At 48.5% G+C, this 21,219-nt stretch overlaps 1 protein-coding gene across 1 annotated transcript in view; it reads left to right on the forward strand.

Annotated features, from left to right (window-relative positions):
* Positions 1–10,726: 10,726 nt before the first annotated feature.
* Positions 10,727–21,219, forward strand: part of LOC142255977 (putative oxidoreductase YteT) — a 198,269-nt gene continuing 187,776 nt past the window's right edge. Inside the window, exon 1 of the mRNA XM_075327445.1 lies at positions 10,727–10,898. Coding sequence (XP_075183560.1) covers positions 10,836–10,898 — 63 coding nt within the window. The 5' untranslated portion in view covers positions 10,727–10,835. The remainder of the gene's footprint in view (positions 10,899–21,219) is intronic.

Here is a 21,219-nt window from a genome sequence, read left to right on the forward strand (position 1 = left end):
CACGTGTGTGCCTGTCGGTGGCAGCGTACAGGTGCACTTGTGTGTGTTTTTCACAAACTAATATATAACGCACAAGTCTAGTGAATAATACACGTCAGTCAGCAGTGTCTGATAGTGTCAGACTTCTCAGTAATTGTCGCTCCTAAAAACCTGTTAGGTTCTTAGTGCGTCCGTGCTTGCATTTAAAAACCGCACGTGTGTGCCTGTCGGTGGCAGCGTACAGGTGCACTTGTGTGTGTTTTTCACAAACTAATATATAACGCACAAGTCTAGTGAATACACGTCAGCACAGCATTGCAAAATGCGCAAGGGCGTTGGCAAGGAACAAGGAAGTGGACGTGATGGTGGTGCAGGCAGAGGCCGAGGTCGTGGGCAAGCTCTAATTTCGCCACAACAAAGGGCCACATCTAGTCGCTCGCACGTCCTGTCCCAAATTCTTGGGGACCGCAGCAGTACACCGCTCTTGAACCAAGACCAGTGTCAACAGGTTGTTAGTTGGATAGCGGATAATGCTTCCAGTCAGATTGGCACCACCACAAACACTCTGTCTTCCACACGGTCAAGTGCCAATAGCCGTGATACTGCACCGCACATTTCAGAACCTGATCCTCCTTCCTACCACAAGGCTGAGTACACGTCCTCGGACATTACTGATCCCACACTTGGACACTCGGAAGAGCTGTTCACGTTTCCATTCGCACATTCTGGCCTCTTGCCAGCTCATCTTGAAGTGGGTCATGAGGAGATCGTATGTACAGATGCCCAAATATTTGAGCAGCCACGTTCTCACGAAGTTGGCAACGTGTCTCAACAAGGGGTGGACGATGATGAGACACAATTGTCAGGAAGTCAGGAGGAGGAGCAGGGTGCGGAAGAGGAAGACGACGTGGTGGATGATCCAGTAACTGACCCAACCTGGCAGGAGGATATGCAGAGCGAGGACAGCAGTGCACAGGGGGAGGGAGGCGTAGCATCCCAACAGGCAGTAAGAAGCAGGGTGGTGGCTCCAGGCAGAAGTCAGGCAACCGTTCCCCGGAACAACAACACGACACAAGGTGCCTGTACAAATGTTAGGTCTTCCCGAGTCTGGCAGTTTTTTAAGTTGGCTCCAGATGATTCTAAAAAGGCCATTTGCAACACCTGCCATGCCAGCATCAGCAGGGGTACCAAAACTAGCAGCCTGACCACCACCAGCATGATCAGGCACATGTCAGCCAAGCACCCGACTTTGTGGGAAGTACAACAGAGTCGAGGAGCAGTGCTTGCTGATGTCACTGCTACGTCTTTGCTTGTTGTGCATGCGAGCCAATCCCCTGTCCATGCTGCCTGCGAACAAGCCTCCTCCGGTCCTGCACCTGCAGTTGCCTATGCAGAAATAACACCATCATCAAGCACGTCCTTGTCCCAGCGCAGCGTTCAGTTATCCATTCAGCAAACCTTTGAACGCAGGCGCAAATACACTGCCAATGCCCCACATGCCACAGTTCTAAATGCTAACATTTCGCGACTGCTTGCGCTGGAAATGTTGCCTTTTAGGCTGGTGGAGACAGAAGCATTCCGCGACCTGATGGCGGCAGCTGCCCCACGTTACTCGGTCCCCAGCCGCCACTATTTCTCCCGGTGTGCCGTCCCCGCGTTGCATAACCACGTGTCACAAAACATCACACGTGCCCTGAACAACGCTGTTTCACCCAAAGTCCACCTAACCACAGACACGTGGACAAGTGCTTGTGGGCAAGGCCGCTACATCTCGTTGACGGCACACTGTGTTAATATTGTGGAAGCTGGGACCCAGTCTGAGCGAGGGACGGAACACGTCCTTCCCACACCAAGGTTTGCAGGCCCTACCTCAGTCAGGGTTTCACCCACACTCTACAGCTCCGGAATGTCATGCTCTTCAGCCTCCTCCTCCTCCTGCGCATCCTCATCCACTTTACCCTCCACACCAGTCCCAAGCTGGAAGCACTGCAGCACTGCCTCGGCGAAGCGGCAACAGGCTGTGCTCAAGCTAATCTGCATAGGTGACAAACCCCACAATGCAGAAGAGGTGTGGACAGCTCTGAAACAGCAGGCAGATCACTGGCTCACACCTCTGAACCTAAAGCCAGGAAAGGTCGTGTGTGACAATGGCCGGAACCTGGTGGCGGCTTTGAGGCGAGGCCAGCTGACACATGTTCCATGCGTGGCCCATGTGCTCAACCTGGTGGTTCAGCGGTTTCTAAAGTCATACCCAGAGCTGTCTGATCTGCTGGTAAAAGTTCGCCGCCTGTCTGCACATTTTCGAAAGTCACCTACTGCTTCAGCCGGCCTTGCCGGCTTTCAGCGCCGTTTGCATCTTCCGGCTCACAGACTGGTGTGTGATGTCCCCACGCGTTGGAATTCAACTCTGCACATGTTGGTCAGGATATGTGAGCAGAAGAGGGCAGTTGTTGAGTACCTGCATCACCTAAGCCGTCGGGAAATGGGTCAAACTCCACACATAACACCTGAGGAGTGGAGATGGATGTCCGACCTATGTACCATCCTCCAAAACTTTGAGGACTCCACCAAGATGGTGAGCGGTGATGACGCCATTATTAGCGTCACCATACCGCTTCTCTGCCTTCTAAAACGGTCTCTGCTCAAAAACAAACATGATGCATTGCAGGCGGAGCGCGATGAGTTGCAGCAAGAAACAGTAGTGGGTGTGGGTGATAACACACAGCCCAGCCTCGTCTCATCACAACGTGCAGTGGAGGACTATGACGAGGAGGAGGATGAAGACATGGAGCAACTCTCCGGCCAAATTGAGGATATGACATGCACACCAGTCATATCCTCGGTTCAGCGTGGCTGGCCAGAGGACAGGGTAGATGAGGAGGAGGAGGAGGAGGAGGAGGAGGACAGCATGTTCAGTCATCGTGTTGGTCAGGATACTGAAGTACTGGCTGTTAAGAGTCTGGCGCACATGGCTGACTTTATGGTAAGCTGCCTGTCTCGTGACCCTCGCATTAAGAACATCTTGGCCGACAATCATTACTGGTTGGTAACACTGTTGGACCCACGCTGCAAGGAGAACTTTATGTCTCTTATTCCCGAGGCGGAGAGGTCAACCAAAATGCAGCAGTTCCGGAAGGCCATAGTCACGGAAGTAGGCAAAGCATTCCCCTCACAAAACGCTAGCGGCATAGGTCAGGAATCAGTGGACAACCAAGGCGTACAGCCGAGAGAGGCACAAGTCCAATCTGCCAGAGGTAGGGGAACAGTCTTTAACATGTGGGACAGTTTTCTCAGCCCCTCACGTACCACAGCCCCTGAGGTGCGGGGTAGTGCCACAAGAAATCCTAAGTTTGCCCAGATGCTCAAGTAGTACCTTGCAGATCGAACAACTGTACTCCGACATTCCTCTGTGCCTTACAATTATTGGGTATCCAAGGTGGACACGTGGCATGAATTGGCTCTCTACGCCTTGGAAGTCCTGGCCTGCCCTGCCGCTAGCGTTTTGTCAGAGCGTGTTTTTAGTGCCGCAGGTGGAATCATTACAGATAAACGCACCCGCCTGTCAACTGAAAATGCTGACAGGCTGACTCTGATCAAGATGAACAAGGGTTGGATTGGGCCAGACTTCACCACACCACCAGCAAATGACAGCGGAATTTAAAGTTTGTAACGGGAATTTGCCATGTACCTCCACTCACCCATGGGTACACACTTCTGGACTTTGGATAATCGCTGGACTGCTCCTCCTTCTCCTCATGCGCCACCATGATGACCGTTACAATAGTTAGGCCTTTGTTTCAGGTATACCCCCAGTGGTAAATTTTTTCGCCCATTCTTTCAGAATGGACATTACAACGACAGGAGACCCGCTTCTTTGCAATGGGAACAATGTTTTGAGGCCCTCATGCACGTCTCTATCCAGGGACAACGTGGAGCCTCCCAATTTTTGGCTGCCCTGCCAAAGGGCTATACTACAATACACCCACTTCCTTACAATGGGCACTTCAGGTTTACAGGCCCTCATGCACGTCTCTATCCAGGGACAACGTGGAGCCTCCCAATTTTTGGCTGCCCTGCCAAAGGGCTATACTACAATACACCCACTTCCTGACAATGGACACTTCTGGTTTACAGGCCCTCATGCACGTCTCTATCCAGGGACAATGTGGAGCCTCCCAATTTTTGGCTGCCCTGCCAAAGGGCTATACTACAATACACCCACTTCCTTACAATGGGCACTTCTGGTTTACAGGCCATCATGCACGTCTCTATCCAGGGACAATGTGGAGCCTCCCAATTTTTGGCTGCCCTGCCAAAGGGCTATACTACAAAAGACCCACTTTCTTACAATGGGCACTTCAGGTTTACAGGCCCTCATGCACGTCCCTATCCAGGGACAAATGTGGAGCCTCTCAATTTTTGGCTGCCCTGCCAAAGGGCTATACTACAATACACCCACTTCCTTACAATGGGCACTTCAGGTTTACAGGCCCTCATGCACGTCTCTATCCAGGGACAACGTGGAGCCTCCCAATTTTTGGCTGCCCTGCCAAAGGGCTATACTACAATACACCCACTTCCTGACAATGGACACTTCTGGTTTACAGGCCATCATGCACGTCTCTATCCAGGGACAACGTGGAGCCTCCCAATTTTTGGCTGCCCTGCCAAAGGGCTATACTACAATAGACCCACTTCCTGACAATGGACACTTCAGGTTTACAGGCCCTCATGCACGTCTGTATGCAGGGGCATTGGAGAACCTCACAATTTTGGACTGCCCTGGCAAAGGAAAATACTACAAAGACTCACTTCCTCAAAATGGACACATTAGACTCAAGAGGCCTTCATGTACGTCTCTTCTCAGGGACATCGGAGTGCCACACAATGTTTTCACGTAAAATCTTTCATGTAATCTCCAAAAGTAACATACACCAGTTCTATCTCACTATTGGGTATGTGCCCTTAACATTTCCGCCATGAAAATTCATTTTGGTGTCATTTTGGAAGGTTTTCTGGTGAGTCCGTAAAAATGGCGTAAAACGCGGACAAAATTGTTCACAGCTGTGACTTTTGAGTGATAAATGCTACAAGGGGTCTTCCCCATGCTGTTGCCATGTCATTTGAGCACTCTTCTGAGACTTTTGTGACATTTTTAGGGTTTCCACGTGCTGCCGGGGGTCATTTCATAAAAATACTCGGGTCTCCCATAGGATAACATTGGGCTCGGTGCTCGGGCCGAGTACACGAGTATCTTGGGATGCTCGGCCCGAGCCTCGAGCTTTTTAGTACTCGCTCATCACTATTCCCTATGCAAAACATTGTGGATGGTCCCCACGGGGACAACAATGCCGGCAACGGCCGGTTCCAATCACGGTTAACAATCAGCTGAGGCTTCGGTTGATTACTTTCATTTTATCTCAAAACTTTTCAAAACTTTCAAACGCAAACAGTGGTGGTCCCAACGGGGACGGTGCAACGGTGCTCCGCTGCCTTTACTGTGCACTTTCGTCCTCCTCACCTGGCTCTGGGTGGAAGAACACGGGCACCAGCCCCTCCAGTGCATAGCAAGCACGGCGAGGAAGGGCCGCCCGATACCCGTTATTTCCACTTCGGGGGATATACGTGGCCTCCATGCCATGCAGGGCGACGACTCCTTCATCCTCTTCCGAAACGGGCTCGGTATCAGGCCCGGAATCACTATCGTCCGTTCCTGCGTCAGGCGGGTTGCCGCCAGCTGCCGCAGCTTCCAGGCTTGCCACTCTCTCTGCCACTGTCACGGAGGGGTATACGCCCGACGGGCCAGGCGCAGTGCGGTGCACGAGCAAGGAGGACGGAGGTGGCATGGGGGCCAGGGGTAGACCGGGTCCCTCAGCCGCAGCGGCCCTCGGGGACACAGGGGCGTGGGTTACTCACCAGCTCCTCCATCATGGCCTCCATTCCATACACTCGTGCAACTGCAGCTGCATCCTCCACCTCTGCGGTCCACTGTTCCATCAGCCTGCAGATCTGGCTCCGGTAGTGTCGGCAGATCCCTGCCGTTCGGGCCCTCAGCCATGCCGCTGTCCCGGGCACCGGCTCAGTAGTCTCCGCATAGCTAGGTGGGACAGACATCTCTTTGCAAGGCTCGGCAAATCGCAGGGTCCCAGCGTCCTTGCTTGTATAGCCGCGCGCTACATACATCCAGTCGCCATTTCGTCCCCCTTAGCCTCTTTCCGGCCCCTCCTCTATCGGGGCGGGGTTTTGGCCTTCACGCCTCCGCTACTCGAGAAGACGCTCGAGCGGGAACTCTTCGCGCCAAAGATGGCGGCTTCTGGAATTTTCCGGCCGGACACCTCCGGCGGTCACAAGGCGCACCTCTACCCAACGGCAGAGCGGTAAAATCCTGTTCGTGACGCCAAGTTGTCGCGGGCGGAGGAGGGGACGCTGCGCTCTCCCACTGCTCGGGTCCGGCTGCCGCTGCTGCTGCGGCCTGCTGCTGCTCGGTGGCTCGAGCGATGAGCCGGATCCCGGGGACTCGAGCGGCGCTCCTCGCCCGTGAGTGAAAGGGGTTTGGTTTTTGGGATAGTTTATTGTCCGTGACGCCACCCACGGTTGTGGTGTTTGTAGGGACACCACCGCTGCTCTGTATGGGAATCCCGGGAGTGGTGACAGGGAGCAGCAAAGTTGTTAGTTCACCCCTCCGTGGGTAGGGGGTGGTTGTCCTGGGGCCCAGTGATGAGTTGGGGGATGAGGGATGGCGGGGCCGGTGCAGGGCTTGGTGAGGTGCAGGGACGCGGGGGCAGCGCTGTGCCTCACGGCACTGTGGTACTCACTCAGCCTGAGGCCCCCTTCACACGTCCGTGAAAAACATGCACGTGTGTTACGGGCCGTTTTTCGGGTCCGTGTCCCGTTTTTGTGTCCGTTTTTATGGTCCATGTGGCACCTGTATGAATTGCGTATGCTAGCCGTGTTTGTGTGTAGAACGTCCGTGTGTGCGTGTGGAATTAACGTGTATGTGTACGTGGAATGTCCGTGTGGAATGTCCGTGTGTGTGATGCACAATGTTGTTTATAAATGTCGGCTGACAGCAGACAGAGTTGCGCGATGAGAATGAACTCGGGTGAACTTCACCCAACTTCATCCTCATACCACGGCTCTGTCTGTGTCGAGTACTGATTAGCGGTCACCTGTGAAGGATTCACAGGTGACCGCTAATCCCCCGAGTGACTGAAGTTTCCCCCCTCTCTCATACTCACCGTTCCTCGATCCCCGGCGCGGCGCTGCACGGCATTCACACTGCTGCGGCGGCTTTTACTATTTTGAAAAAGCCGGCCGCTCATTAAACAATCTCCTATTCCCTGCTTTCCCCGCCCACCGGCGCCTATGATTGGTTGCAGTGAGACACGCCCCCACACTGAGTGACACTATTAAAGGATTTTTTCAGGTGTGTGTGTTTATTTACTGTAACTTACAGGTTAATCATGGAGGGTGTCTCATAGACGCCTGACATGATTAATCTAGGATTTAGTGGCAGCTATGGGCTGCCATTAACTCCTTATTACCCCGATTTGCCAAAGCACCAGGGCAAATCGGGAAGAGCCGGGTACAGCCCCAGAACTGTCGCATCTAATGTATGCGGCAATTCTGGGCGGCTGCTGACTGATATTGTTAGGGTGGGGGGCTCCCCATAACGTGGAGCTCCCCATCCTGAGAATACCAGCCTTCAGCCGTATGGCTTTATCTGGCTGGCATTAAAATTGGGGGGGACCGCACGCCGTTTTTTTTTAATTATTTATTTATTTATTTTACTGCACAGTATAGACCCGCCCACCGGCTGCTGTGATTGGGTGCAGTGAGGCACCTGTCACTCAGTGTGGGGGCGTGTCTCACTGCAACCAATCATAGGCGCCGGTGGGCGGGGAAAGCAGGGAATAGGAGATTGTTTAATGAGCGGCCGGCTTTTTCAAAATAGTAAAAGCCGCCGCAGCAGTGTGAATGCCGTGCTGCGCCGCGCCGGTGATCGGGGAACGGTAAGTATGAGAGAGGGGGGGAAACTGACCGACAGACTGTGAGAGAGGGACAGAGAGACCGACAGAGAGACCGACCGACGGACTCAGGGAGATTGACCGACATACACAGAAATAGAAAGAATAGCCGACATCACTAGAAATAAAAACACCAAACGGACACGGACTATAGGTAGATGCATACGTGTTTACTAACGTGTGTGCACATACCCATAGACTTTCATTGTGTCCACGTGTGCGTGCTCCGTGCAGATAACGGACATGCATCCGTGCAAAACGCAAACACATACGGATCACGGACACGCACACACGGACATAATGAAATAACGCACGTGTGACCACAATCATAGATTAACATTGGTGCATGTTTGGCCGTGTCTCCGGTATATACGGAAACGGACCAAACACGCACGTGTATCACGGACGTGTGAAGGGGGCCTGAGACGGTGACACAGTTCTCGGTAAAACACACAGCTGGAAAGACGGTTCCCACGGACGGCTGCTGTTGCTTTTTCCCGGTAGTTGACGGTGACGGTCCCTTTTCCTGCACCTAAGTCTATGTTGGTAGCGATGGGTTCCCACCGGTAACCCGCTCCCCGGCTTGGATATGGGCCGGAGGAGCCCCTCTTTGCCCGCAGGCGCTGGCCCTGAGAAACTGGTGCCCTGGCGGTGGCGGTGTCTCTCTCTAACGGTTGGACTGTTGCCTTCAATCGGGACTTAGCTGTTGGGAGACCCAGGAGGTCCCCTTCACTGACTGATTTGGCAAATTCACGGTGACTCCTAGCCTTGCCGGGATCCGAAAGGCCCCTGCCAATGGTGCTGGCTTCTCTTCGTATACCGCTCCGGTACCGCCGGGCCACCACCCGTCCACGGTCCTTTCGGCAACCTCCAAGTAGCCTCTCCTGCCGACAGTCACCGCCGTCTGCTGACCTTGCTGTCTCAGTCCGGGGCACACACCCGGACCAACTTCAGGCTTTCTCAACTGTCACTTTCTCTTTCACTTTTACTCCTCTCTCTTGCTCTTTTACCACTTCACTTCAACTTCACTAACTGTTCTCCTCACTCCTTCACTTCCCTAGCTTAACTGCCTGGTTTTCCCGCCTCCAGGGCTGTGAACTCCTCGGTGGGCGGAGCCAACCGCCTGGCCCACCCCCTGGTGTGGACATCAGCCCCTGGAGGAAGGCAACAAGGATTTTTGTGTAGCTTTGGTGTACCTATCCGGGGTGTAGGGTGTGGTGGTGTCATGACCTGTGACCCCTGGCTTGCCCAGGGCGTCACACTCCGCCCCCCTGGTGTGGACATCAAACCTGGAGGGTGGTGACAAGGGATTTGAAGTTTGGCTGCTGTCACCTTTTTAGGGGGGAATGTGTGTGCATGGGACTAACTTGGGCGACCTGACTAGTCCAGGGCGTCACACCAGAACAGCAGAAATCCCCTGCACAAGTGACCCCCACTTTGCAAAATACACCTCTCAAGGAATTTATATAGGGGTGCAGTGATCATATTGACACCAGAGGTATGTCACACAATTTTATACCATTGTGCACTAAAGAAAAATTAATTACATTTTAACCACAAAACGTTTGTTTTCCCCCCTGATTTACATTTTCACACTGGAAAATTGTTAAAAATTGCACCAAAATGTGTGTTTTCCCACGGACATGTGCAGAGTCGTGTCCGTGTGCACCATACGGCGACATGTCTGTTTTTCTTAGGCAGCACGGGTGTCACACGAACCACACACTGATGTGATCTGTTTGACACGTACCGTAGAAAACACAGGTCACATAAAAATAAAGAATTTATATACTTACCTGTCTCCGCCTCTGCTGTTACTTCCGGATCCCGCTCATTATGCCTCATGAATATTCACTGTACTCACCACGGACCCGGAAGCAAGTGTGACAGCAGTGCTGGAGATGGGTAAGTATACCAGCTCATGCTGATGGTGTGCTATCTGGATGTCACATGGATAGCACAGGGACAGCACACAGAACACACACACTTTCACCACGGACCGTGAAACTCGTGTGCACAAACCGAATGATTTTAATGGGTCTATGTGTGTCCGTGTCTTCGGTACGTGTGAAAACGGACATCACACATACCAGAAACATGGACGTGTGAAGGAGGCCTTAGGCCCTTGCCGCGGATTTGCTGTGGTTTTTGCTGCATAATTGGTGCGGTTTGTATTCACAAACTTCATGCAGTCCTTCCCCAGCAAAGTCTATGAGAAATCCAAAATGCAGTTTTTTTCCTTACAGCTTTTGCTGCAGAATTTCTGCAGAAAAAAGAAGCAGCATGTCACTTCTTTTCTGTGGTTTTCCCTGTGTTTTGACATTGACAATATTAAAAACCGCAGGAGCAAAACCACAGGCAAAAATACGGTAAATCCGCACCAAAAACTCGGTAAAATATGTTTTTGGTGCTTTTTTTCCCCGCAGGTAGGTGCGTTTTTCACTGGAGAAACAATTCCGCAGTGTGCGCACATAGCAGATTAGGTGATGGTGGCCCAATATGTAGGAGCAATATTCCCAGCTACTTTCCGATGCTTCCTTCTATAGCATTCACGCTCCCGGGAAGCATCATCTTGGTGTTTTGTGTCTAAACACTGACATTTTCATCACTGAATTTCCTGTGTCTTGCAGTAGCTTTGAGCTGAATCAGTATTTGCAGCCATGATCAGTGCAGGATGTGTGTCAGGAGGGAGGGGTTTGTATTGTGTTCCTCCAGCTGTAGCCTACCACCAATGTGAGCAGTGATCTCTCCCCTGCAATCTGTGTGACAGCCCAGTCTGCTTCACTTTACAATCTTCTGTGCTTTCTGCATTGGTGACAGGAGGAAAACATGGACTTCTTCAGTAAGATTTTCAAGTCAAAGGACAAAAACAGGCCTGCTGCCTCCGATCAGGTAAGCACCAATGCCGGCAGAACTGGATGTCTGCGTCTGACAACCTGCTGCAATCTGATCATGAAACACACTAGGGGGCAATAATAATCACTGGGAACTGCAATTTAGGATTTTGTAACTTATTTTATTGCCTTTATTTCCTTCTTCCTTTACTTTCCATTACTTTTTTAATTTTCCTTCCTGTATTTGTCTGTCAACAAGTTGTGTACACCTTTTAGTTGTGTGCGCATATTTGGTGCAGTTTGTTAACCAAAAGTTCACGTCTTTCCTTCTCCCAGCAAAGTCTATAAGAATTCAGAAATGCTGTGCACACGTTGCCTTTTTTTTTCTTTGCCTTTTTTTTTCTTTGCCTTTTTTTTCTTTGCCTTTTTTTTCTTTGCCTTTTTTTTCTTTGCCTTTTTTTTCTTTGCCTTTTTTTTCTTTGCCTTTTTTTTCTTTGCCTTTTTTTTCTTTTTGCCTTTTTTTTCTTTGCCTTTTTTTTTTTGCCTATTTTTGCCTTTTTTTCTTGCCTTTGCCTTTTTTTTGCCTTTTTTTTGCGTTTTTCTTGCCCCTTTTCCCCCCCCCTTTTTTTTGCGTTTGCCTTTTTTTTTGCCTTTTTTCCCCCTTTTGTTGTGTTTTTTTGCCTTTTTGCCCTTTTTTTGCCTTTTTTTTTTTTTCATCTCACTTGCAGTTTTTGTTCCACAAAAAAGAAGCGGCATGTCAATTCTTTGTGCTTTTGTTGTCCTGCGTTCTAAACAAACACATGGTATTTTTGGCATTTTTCTGCCCCAAGGTACGTTTTTGGGTGAAAAAACCACTGATCGTGTCATACACTCCCAAAAATAGGACAGATCTCCATGCCAAATTTTTAATAAAAGATAACAGACCAGACTTCACCTATAGACAATCTAATAGAATCCACGATTTCTTTTGAATTATAGCATGGAGTGTGTTCTGATTTTTTTGGGAGTATTTTTTTATCTAATATTGTTTCGTTTATTAATATAAGACCATTATCTCCCTTGCTACTATACAGTTTCATAAAGGGTAAAGAATCAATCAATTGCCAAATACAACATAAAAACATAACAGATACTTCCAGGTAAAGTACGAAAGGACAATATCATATATGTTTATATACCTGTATATTGATCACTGTAGGTCTATGGTGACACCAATGTTTGTATTTTTGCCTGTTTACTTTTTCTCTGACTTAGTTGTATTTTGTTTAATGCAGTAGAAATGTTTGGTTTTTTTTTTTTTCAGCGCTATTTGGGGTACGTATTTTTTATTTTATTTTTCTTCCATATGTAGCGTCATTCATTTCCACAGTGCTGTACAAACATCATTACCACTGTCCCCATTGGGGCTCACAATATAAATTCCCTATCAGTATGTTTTTGAATAAATTATTGTATAATTTAAAGGGAACCTGACAGTAGATTAATGCTGCCCGAATCATGGACAGTATGAAATAATCAAAAATTGTCTACGTTACAGCATCATTGTAGGTTTTCCATCCTTTGTAAAGTGAACTGTGCACAATGTGACTAATCTGAGGAACATCCACGGCGGCTTCTCCCCACCCAGCTCAACTAAACTGACGGGTCTCTTCCTATACACTTACATAATAAAAAAAAAAAGTTTAAGGGGGCGAGGAGAAGCCCCCTCGGACTAATCACCCTCAACACATAATCCTCCCAATCAGCCAGTGCCTGCCTTAGGCGGGCTTTGCACGTTGCCACATCGGTAACAATGTGTTACCGATGCTGCAGCGATAGTCCCGCCCCCGTCGCACGTTCGATATCTAGTGAAAGCTGCCGTAGCGATTATTATCGCTACGGCAGCTTTACACGCACATACCTGCCGTGCGACGTCCCTCTGGCCGGCGACCCGCTTCCTTCCTTAGGGGGCGGGTCGTGCGGCGTCACAGTGACGTCACACGGCAGGCGGCCAATTGAAGCGGAGGGGCGGAGATGAGCAGGATGTAAACATCCCGCCCACCTCCGTCCTTCTCATTGCAGCCGGCGGCAGGTAAGGTGAGGTTCCTCGCTCCTGCGGCTTCATACACAGCGATGTGTGCTGCCGCAGGAGCGAGGAACAACATCGCACCTGTCGCTGCACCGGCATTATGGAATTGTCGGAGGCTGCAGCGATGATACGATAACGACGCTTTTGCGCTCGTTCATCGTATCAAAAAGGTTTTACACGTTGTGATATCGACTGCGACGCCGGATGTGCGTCAAAATCGATTTGACCCCCATCGACATCGCACGTGCAATATCGCAACGTGCAAAGCCGCCCTTAGGCTCCCTGTGTTTCGGGTATCATAAATCTCCTATCAAGTTTCCCTTAAGGGGAACCTGTCAGGTCTAATATGCACCCATAACCAGCAGCAGTTCTGGGTGCATATTGCTAATCCCTGCCAAACATTCCCAGCCTATAGTAGCATAGATAAAGAGATCTTTAGAAAAAGTATTTCTAAAGATCTTTTATCATATGCTAATGAAGCCAGGGACTAGTTGCAAGGGCATTACTTCCCTTGGCTAGTCGCCCCCCCTAGCATTTTACCACGCCCCTCTGGGCGTGCTAACTTGCTAATGAATGCTCAGCGTCAGAGGTATGGTCGATCTCACCGCTCTCTGCTGCCACCGCTCCAGACGCTGTATTTCGGCTCAGTGCAGTTGATGAGAAGTCCCGGACTTCCAGTCATATGTACTATGAAGCCGGATGTACGCATCCTGGCTTCGAACTGGTATAGTGCGCATGACCGGAAGTCTTGGGACGTTTTGATCGTGCTCACTCAGCTGAAAACCAGCAATGGCAGCAGAGGTGAGATCGACTATGTTTCTGATGCTGCGCATTCATTAGCATGTTAGCACGCCCCTGTGGTCATACTAACATGCTATGTGGGCCGACTAGCCAAGGGAACTAACACCCTTGCCCAACTAGTCCCTGCGCTCAGTAGCATATTATAAAGAATCTTCAGAAACACTTTTGCTGAAGATCCCTTTATCTATGCTACTAGATACAGGGACAGTTAGGCAGGGATTTGATATATGCACCCAGAACTGCTCGTGCTTCTGAGTGCATCTTGCATCTGACAGGTTCACTTTAAAGAAGACCTTTCACCAGTTTTAGCATGTTAAATTGGCCACATCATAAAAACATGGCTGCAGAGCTGAATAAACCATTGTTTTACATTTCTCATCTCAAGTGCGTAGATATTAGCTTGTAAAGTGTATATGCTAATTCCCTTTCAACACAAAGGGTGTTATCAGAGAATTCTCTCGGAGGGGGGGGGGGGGGCGTTAACTTTCTCCCATGTGCAATATTGATCAATCATAAGCAAAAGACGTCATGCAAGGGGGAAAGAGAAAATGCCCCATAGAATGTCAGAGTTGGCTTTCTTGGTGTGACACATGTAATGACTAGTGATGGGCGAACCCGAACTGTAAAGTTCGGGGTTCGTACCGAACACAGTGTTCGTGCACACGATCCTAAACACAAGCTTTCTGGGAAACTTGTGTTACAGTTCGGGTCCACAGGCTGTAAAAAAATCATTCCGATTATAGTTACAGGTCCCACGACGCATCCTGCAGACTCTGTTTCCTGGCCGCTTCTGCGAACGATCGTTGCTGTGCTCCTCAGTAACCACCAGTAACTAAAGGACCTTGCATGACGTCATAGCCATGTGACCAGTCTGGTGTGAATGTTGTGCAGACATTGGCTTTCAGACTGGTCACATGGCTATGACGTCATTGAAGGTCCTGTTAACTGAACTTTGACTGTGCGAGTGTCGCATCGCATCACCCGGCAAAGCCGCACACTCTCCGAATAAGAGCGGTCGGCTGAATGTATTTCCATGTAGCTGAGGCGCTTGTGTCCGGAGAGTGTCAGTCCGTGCAGGCTGATGCTGATGGAAGACTGCACAAGCCATACGCAATTGTAACTCCAGCCTCAGTGTCAGCCTGCTTCTTACTCTGTATAGACACTTGCTGTGCAGAGTGGTGAAGCAGAGCTGACAATGCTCTCTCTGCTTCTTGCTCTGTATAGATGCTGTCTGTGCAGAGCGATGAAGCAGAGCCGACATTGCTCTCTCTGCTTCTCACTCTGTATAGACGGTTGTCTGTGCAGAGTGATGAAGCAGAGCCGACATTGCTCTCTCTGCTTCTCACTCTGTATAGACGGTTGTCTGTGCAGAGTGATGAAGTAGAGCTGACAATGCTCTCTCTGCTTCTCACTCTGTATTGACGCTGTCTGTGCAGAGTAATGAAGCATAGCTGACATTGCTCTACCTGTGGACTACGTCGGACTAAGGATTTCTTATAATAAAGATGCACGGAAATACATGCAGCCGACCCGCTCCTGTTGGGAGAGTGTGCGCTGTGTCGGGTGATGCGATGCAACAGTCGCATAGTGACAGTCAAAGTTCAGTTAACAGGAACTTCGATGACATCATACTCATGTGACCAGTCTGTAAGCCAATGTCTGTACAACATTTACCCCAGACTGGTCACATGGCTATGACGTCATGGAAGGTAATTTAGGCACTGGTATTTACCCAGGGGCACAGCAATGATTGAACGCGGAAGCAGAAGCGGCGGGAGACAGTCTGCAGGACGCTTCGCTGGACCTGTAAGTATAATGACAATGTTTATTATTAACTATATTCTTTATTTTACAACCCCCCCCCCCCCCCTCCCCGCTATCGCATAACTGTAAAGTCCGAGATCGGTGTACGTAGGCAAGTTCGCGTTATCTCAGAACCCGAACTCGACCTGTACAAAATGTTCGGGCAAGGCTTCCGATCCGACCATCGGGGAGGGGGGGGGGGGTTTCGCCCATCACTAGTAATGATACACAGCCCTTCTGTCCTCGCTGTCAAAACAGAGAAATCATTTATTCTGCTTTTCACTACCTGAACGTTTCAGGTCCTCCCGACTTCTCAACAGCAGTTGAGTGCTTGGGGGGAGCTGAAACGTTCAGGTAGAGAAGCTTGGAATAAATTAATGAATTTGCAAAGAAAGTGAGTGCCGGGATTTCTTTGATTTGTCTTGGATCTTCATTCCACGGGCACCACACTAGTGAGGGTGGAGTGCTGATCATCCTTTACATTTTGACTTCTCGCCTCACTGATCTGAGCTTTCATTGTCTTACAGCTTTTATCTGATATACTGTATAGCTGGTTTACAAGGAGATCGACAACCAGACCGTGCCCAGAGCCTGGCCCAGTGTGCATAGGTAAAGGGGTATTCCCATCTCCAAGTTCCTATCCCATTATGTAGTCGGTGTAATAATATTAGCAAATATCAAATATCTTCAATTAGAAATGTTGTATAGCCATGTTTCATACTTCATGTGCAGGACATTTTAGCTTAGGCATCTATGGTTACGACCATATGCAACTAACTGACTGTCTATGTCCACTATGAGTGGACGTAACCATGGATACCTTAGCTGTAATGCCCTGCACATGAGGTAAGAGACATGGCTATATCAGGAGAACTATACTATATTTGTAATTGGAGGTATTTGCTAATATTATTGTTATACCTACTACATATTGGGATTGGATCTTGGTGATGGGAATAACTCTTTAATTCTTAAAATCCCAACCACCTCTTTCCAGCCTTACGATTTCTATATAATAATTAGCTGCTCACCTCCCTCCCCCTCTCTTTCATCTCCTGTCTAGTTCATATCAGTTCTTTATAATTAAAATTTACTTGCACCCAGCGTCATGGCTCTCACTTCTTGAGCCATGTGCCTGTTCAAACCAACTGTTATCTTTATGTGCAAATATTGTGAGCAGTGAAGACTCCAAAACAAACCACTGAAATTGTTACAGGAGGACATATGCATGAGCTTAATAGTTCTACCAATATTACAGCTCTACTACTCCCCAGAACTGTCACTCAAGAAGGAGAGCCCGCCCTGCCAGAAACCAGGAAGCGAGGAGACTGAAGAGCTGTGAGTTGCTCAAGAGACAACTTGAGAAAAATCCATTAACAATAAGAATAAATCTGCAAATAGTTTTTACAAGTTTAGTCTTGCAAATAGGGAATTTTGACTTGAGATTAGAAAAAGTACAAACCCAAAGTTGATGTTCCCAGAACCTAACACAAATTGTGTAATGGCCCCCACATACCATGTGCTAGTTAGAATGTTGTGTGTCTTCTTATGTGGTAGAGGAAACCATATTACTGCCCCTGAGGCACCGTGTGCTAGGTATAGCTGCTAGGTCAGCACCACACATAGCTATTGCCATGGACAACTCTTATGCTCACCTCCAGCCTTTTCTTTTTATAAAGGGAATCTGTCACCCCCTTTAACCGTTTTAAGCTCTTACTATGGGCATACAGGTAATAGGATGGTGAAAGTAGTCTAAAGCCTGCTTTACATGTTACGATTTCGCATACGATATCGTATGCGATCGTAACCGCCCCCATCGTATGTACGGCACGTTCAATTTGTTATATGTGCCGCACATACGAGTAACCCCCCCCCCCCCCCCCGTCACACGTACTTACCTTCCATACGACCTCGATATGGGCGGCGAACGTCCACTTCCTGGAGTGGGAGGGACGTTCGGCGTCACAGCGACATCACGCGGCAGCCGGCCAATAGAAGCGGAGGGGCGGAGCTGAGCGGGACGTAAACATCCCGCCCACCTCCTTCCTTCCGCATTATCGGCCGTGAGCCGCAGGACACAGGTAAGATCTGTTCATCGTTCCCGGGGTGTCACACACTGCGATGTGTGCTACCCCAGTTAAGATGAACAATCTGACGTTCAATTCATGAGAAATAAACGACGTGCATGCGATGAACGTTTTACCGTTCAATCGCACGTACCTGTCATACCCTGCAATGTACTTTACAATGCCGGATGTGCGTCACTTACGACGTGACCTCGCCGACACATTGTAAGATACATTGCAGCGTGTAAAGCGGGCTTTACTTGTTTACCTTGTTCAATAAATATTACATTAGATCGCTATATGCAAATTAGCCTACCAGGCTATGGGGCATTGTGCTTCGGCTACTGGGCATTTGCTTCCCAGTAAGAAATCTCTGCCTCCATGCTGCATTATCCTTCCTGTCACCTCCTCTCAGTGTCACAGGTGGCAAATCCCGCGTGTGCGTAGTAGAGTGTTCTACAGCCTATGCTCATTCACCCCCATTGACTCTACTGCATGCGCTGGTGAGTCAGCTCCACTTCCGTTATCGGTGCGCTGTTCTAAATTGTCCTCCCGACTTCCTGGCTGCTGACGGGTGGGTGTGTAGACACACACAGACCTGGACGATTTTGCCAGACACTTGATCATGGCCAACTACTATTATATACAGCACCAGTGGTAGCTAATAGGCTTTTACGATATCTATATATGACTACTACATGAGACTTTTTTTTTTTTTTGCCAAATTATAGCATGCTCCAAAAGATTTCCTATTAGAGAACTATTGTAATAATACTCTTCACCTTGCCAACATATTCTTCAGAATTTTCCAATTCAGAGGGTATACTGTACAATATCAGACAATACACAGGAGCAAACTAATTAAAAATTCAAACACAATCCATGGGGTCATGCTCTCGAGGTTACAAGCTGTACAATTCGAACAAAGGCTTAAAAGTACTGATTTTGAACAATGGTCCAGCCATTTTTTTTATATAAAAAAAAAAAATTAAGAATTCAAAATATACATAAAGCTGTTTGAGCAAATACATCCTTACATTATCAGTATATGAACACACAAAGTGCATAGGGTCCAAGGAGTGTGAGAAGAAAATTGTAGGTGCAGTAAAAAGAAAAAGAGGTGAAATATGGCATGTGATAGACCTTCACTTAAGAGATGATTTTAGGGCATGTGTAACGCTTTGAAAGTTGAGAAATTTTCTTACTACCCAGGGTATCACATTCCAGAGAAAGTGCAGCACAAGAAAAGTCTAAAGGGGGCTTTACACGCAACGACATATCTAACGATATGTCGTCGGGTTCACAGAATTCGTTGCTGACGTTGTTGCATGTAACAGCTCTGATCGACTGTTAACGATCAAAAATACTCACCTTATCGTTGATTGTTGACACGTCGTTCATTTTCAAAATCTCGTTGGTCGTTGTAGACGTAGGTTGTTCGTCGTTCCTGAGGCACAACACATTGCTACGTGTGACACCCCGGGAACGACTAACAACTGCTTACCTGTGTCCTCCGGCAATGAGGTGGGCATGTCTTTCATGCGGCTGCTCTCCGCCCCTCCGCTTCTATTGCGCGCCTGCCGTGTGACGTCGCTGTGACGCCGCATGAACCTCCCCTTTAGAAAAGAGGCGGTTCGCCGGCCACAGTGACGTCGCTCGGAAGGTAAGTCCGTGTGACGGGGCCTAGCGATATTGTGCGCCACGGGCAGCAATTTGCCCGTGACGCACAAACGACGGGGGCGGGTGCTTTCACGAGCGACATTGCTAGCGATGTCGCTGTGTGTAAAGCAGCCTTTAGAGACCAAAATGTGGGGTTTGGATTGTGAAGGAAATTTAGTCTTCGATCACTGGCAAAAGGTGGAACATGGGTACAGAGGTAAAAAAGAAAGATGTTCTGTGCTATTTTGAAATAAAAACAGAAGTTAAGTGTCAAAACCACAAGACAAGATTGGTTTGGTGGTGGAACCAGTTTTATGGCTAGTTCTCTAAGGCCTAGGACACACGTCGATAAAAACGGTGCGAGTGGAATGTGATAACACGTCGCATTCCACTTGGAACAATATTACTCTATGTGCCTGCTCCCATGAGCGATTGTTTTCTCAACCCTAATTGGACCTTGAAAATAGTTTCAGCATGCTGCGATTGTAATGCGAACCTGTTTCACTCGCACCCATCCAAGTCTATGGGGCAAGAGAAACATCGCACTGCACTCGCATTACATCGGTGTAACACGAGTGCAGCGTGAGAATCGCAATTGCCGGCAATGGAGGAGAGAGGGAGATAAATCCCTCCCTCCGCTCCGCAGCTGTGATCTGATCGCACGATCGGACCACAGTCGCAATGACCCTTGCATGACACTCTGCTCCCGCTGTGCTGCGAGCGTAAGCCGAGTGTGATGCGAAGACACGCAGTAATCGCCATGTGGCCTCGGCCTAATATGTCCCAGGAACCACCCAGCACTCATTCTCGATATTAGATAAATGGAGATGTTTTGGATTTTTTTTTTTATTTTTACATCCTATCAAATCATTAACATTCTGTGATTTCCATAATTCCACAACTTTTCTTTCTTGATGTTTAATTTTAATGTTGAGGAGTGTATTTTATATGTAATAAATGTCCGATAGAGCCTGGCTCCACCACTGGGACTAGCCTATAATGTATCTTGAGTATGTGCCCCTGTCGTACATCCCTGTCACTGGAGAGGTGGCCACAAATGTGATGTTCTTTTAAAGGGCTTGTCTAGCTTTTGGTCTTTAGGAAAGCCTTCTTCCTGTTTGACGGTGGCAGAGTATTCCTGATTAGTGATGGGTGGACCCGGACTGTAAAAGTCCTGAGCCGTGTGATTTCAAAAGTATCCGGGTGCCTGGCCTGGAGTTCTCAGGAAATTCCAGCTAATGATCCAGATCCGGCAACTTGGGGAAATAATAAAAAATAAATAAAGGAAAAATAAAGAAAGTAAGACTCTAGCAAGTACGTTATACTTAACGAGTCTCTGGCGTGGCTGTAACTGTTCTCATGGCTGCTCACTTTTCTTCCGGGTCCTCTCATTATTGCTCATCCATATTCACTGCTTCCCCGCCCGCTGGCGGTTCTGGAGTCTGTGATTGGTTGCAGTAAGATGTGCCCCCAGCCTGTGTGACAGCGTGTCTGACTACAACCAATCACAGATCATGTCTGTGGGTCACTATTGTGGTATAAAACTAAATAAAAAAAATTGGCTTATGGCCCCCCCCCATATTATGATACCCAGCACAGATAAAGCATACAGCTACAGACTGTGCCTTTATCTTAGCTGTGAATCAAAATAAGAGGAACCGCATGCGTTTTGTTTTTTTTTAATTATAAATTGGTGACATTGTGTTTTTTTTGTATTTTATGACAAATAAGGGATTTTTGGTTGATTATCTTTATATCTTTTCACTTACAGATTAGTGATAAGGGGTCTCATAGATGCCTTCTATTATTAATCTAGGGCTTAGTGGTAGCTGTGGGCTGTTATTAATCCCTTATTACCCTGATTTCAGCCGCACCAGGGCAATTGGGAAGGGTCGGGTAAAGTACCAGGATTGTCATATATAATGGATGTGACAATCCTGGGTGGTTGCAGTCTGCTATTTTTAGGCTGGGGACCGAATAAC

The sequence above is a fragment of the Anomaloglossus baeobatrachus genome, chromosome 11, assembly GCF_048569485.1.
Source record: "Anomaloglossus baeobatrachus isolate aAnoBae1 chromosome 11, aAnoBae1.hap1, whole genome shotgun sequence".
In the NCBI taxonomy this organism is placed as follows: Eukaryota; Metazoa; Chordata; class Amphibia; order Anura; family Aromobatidae; genus Anomaloglossus; species Anomaloglossus baeobatrachus.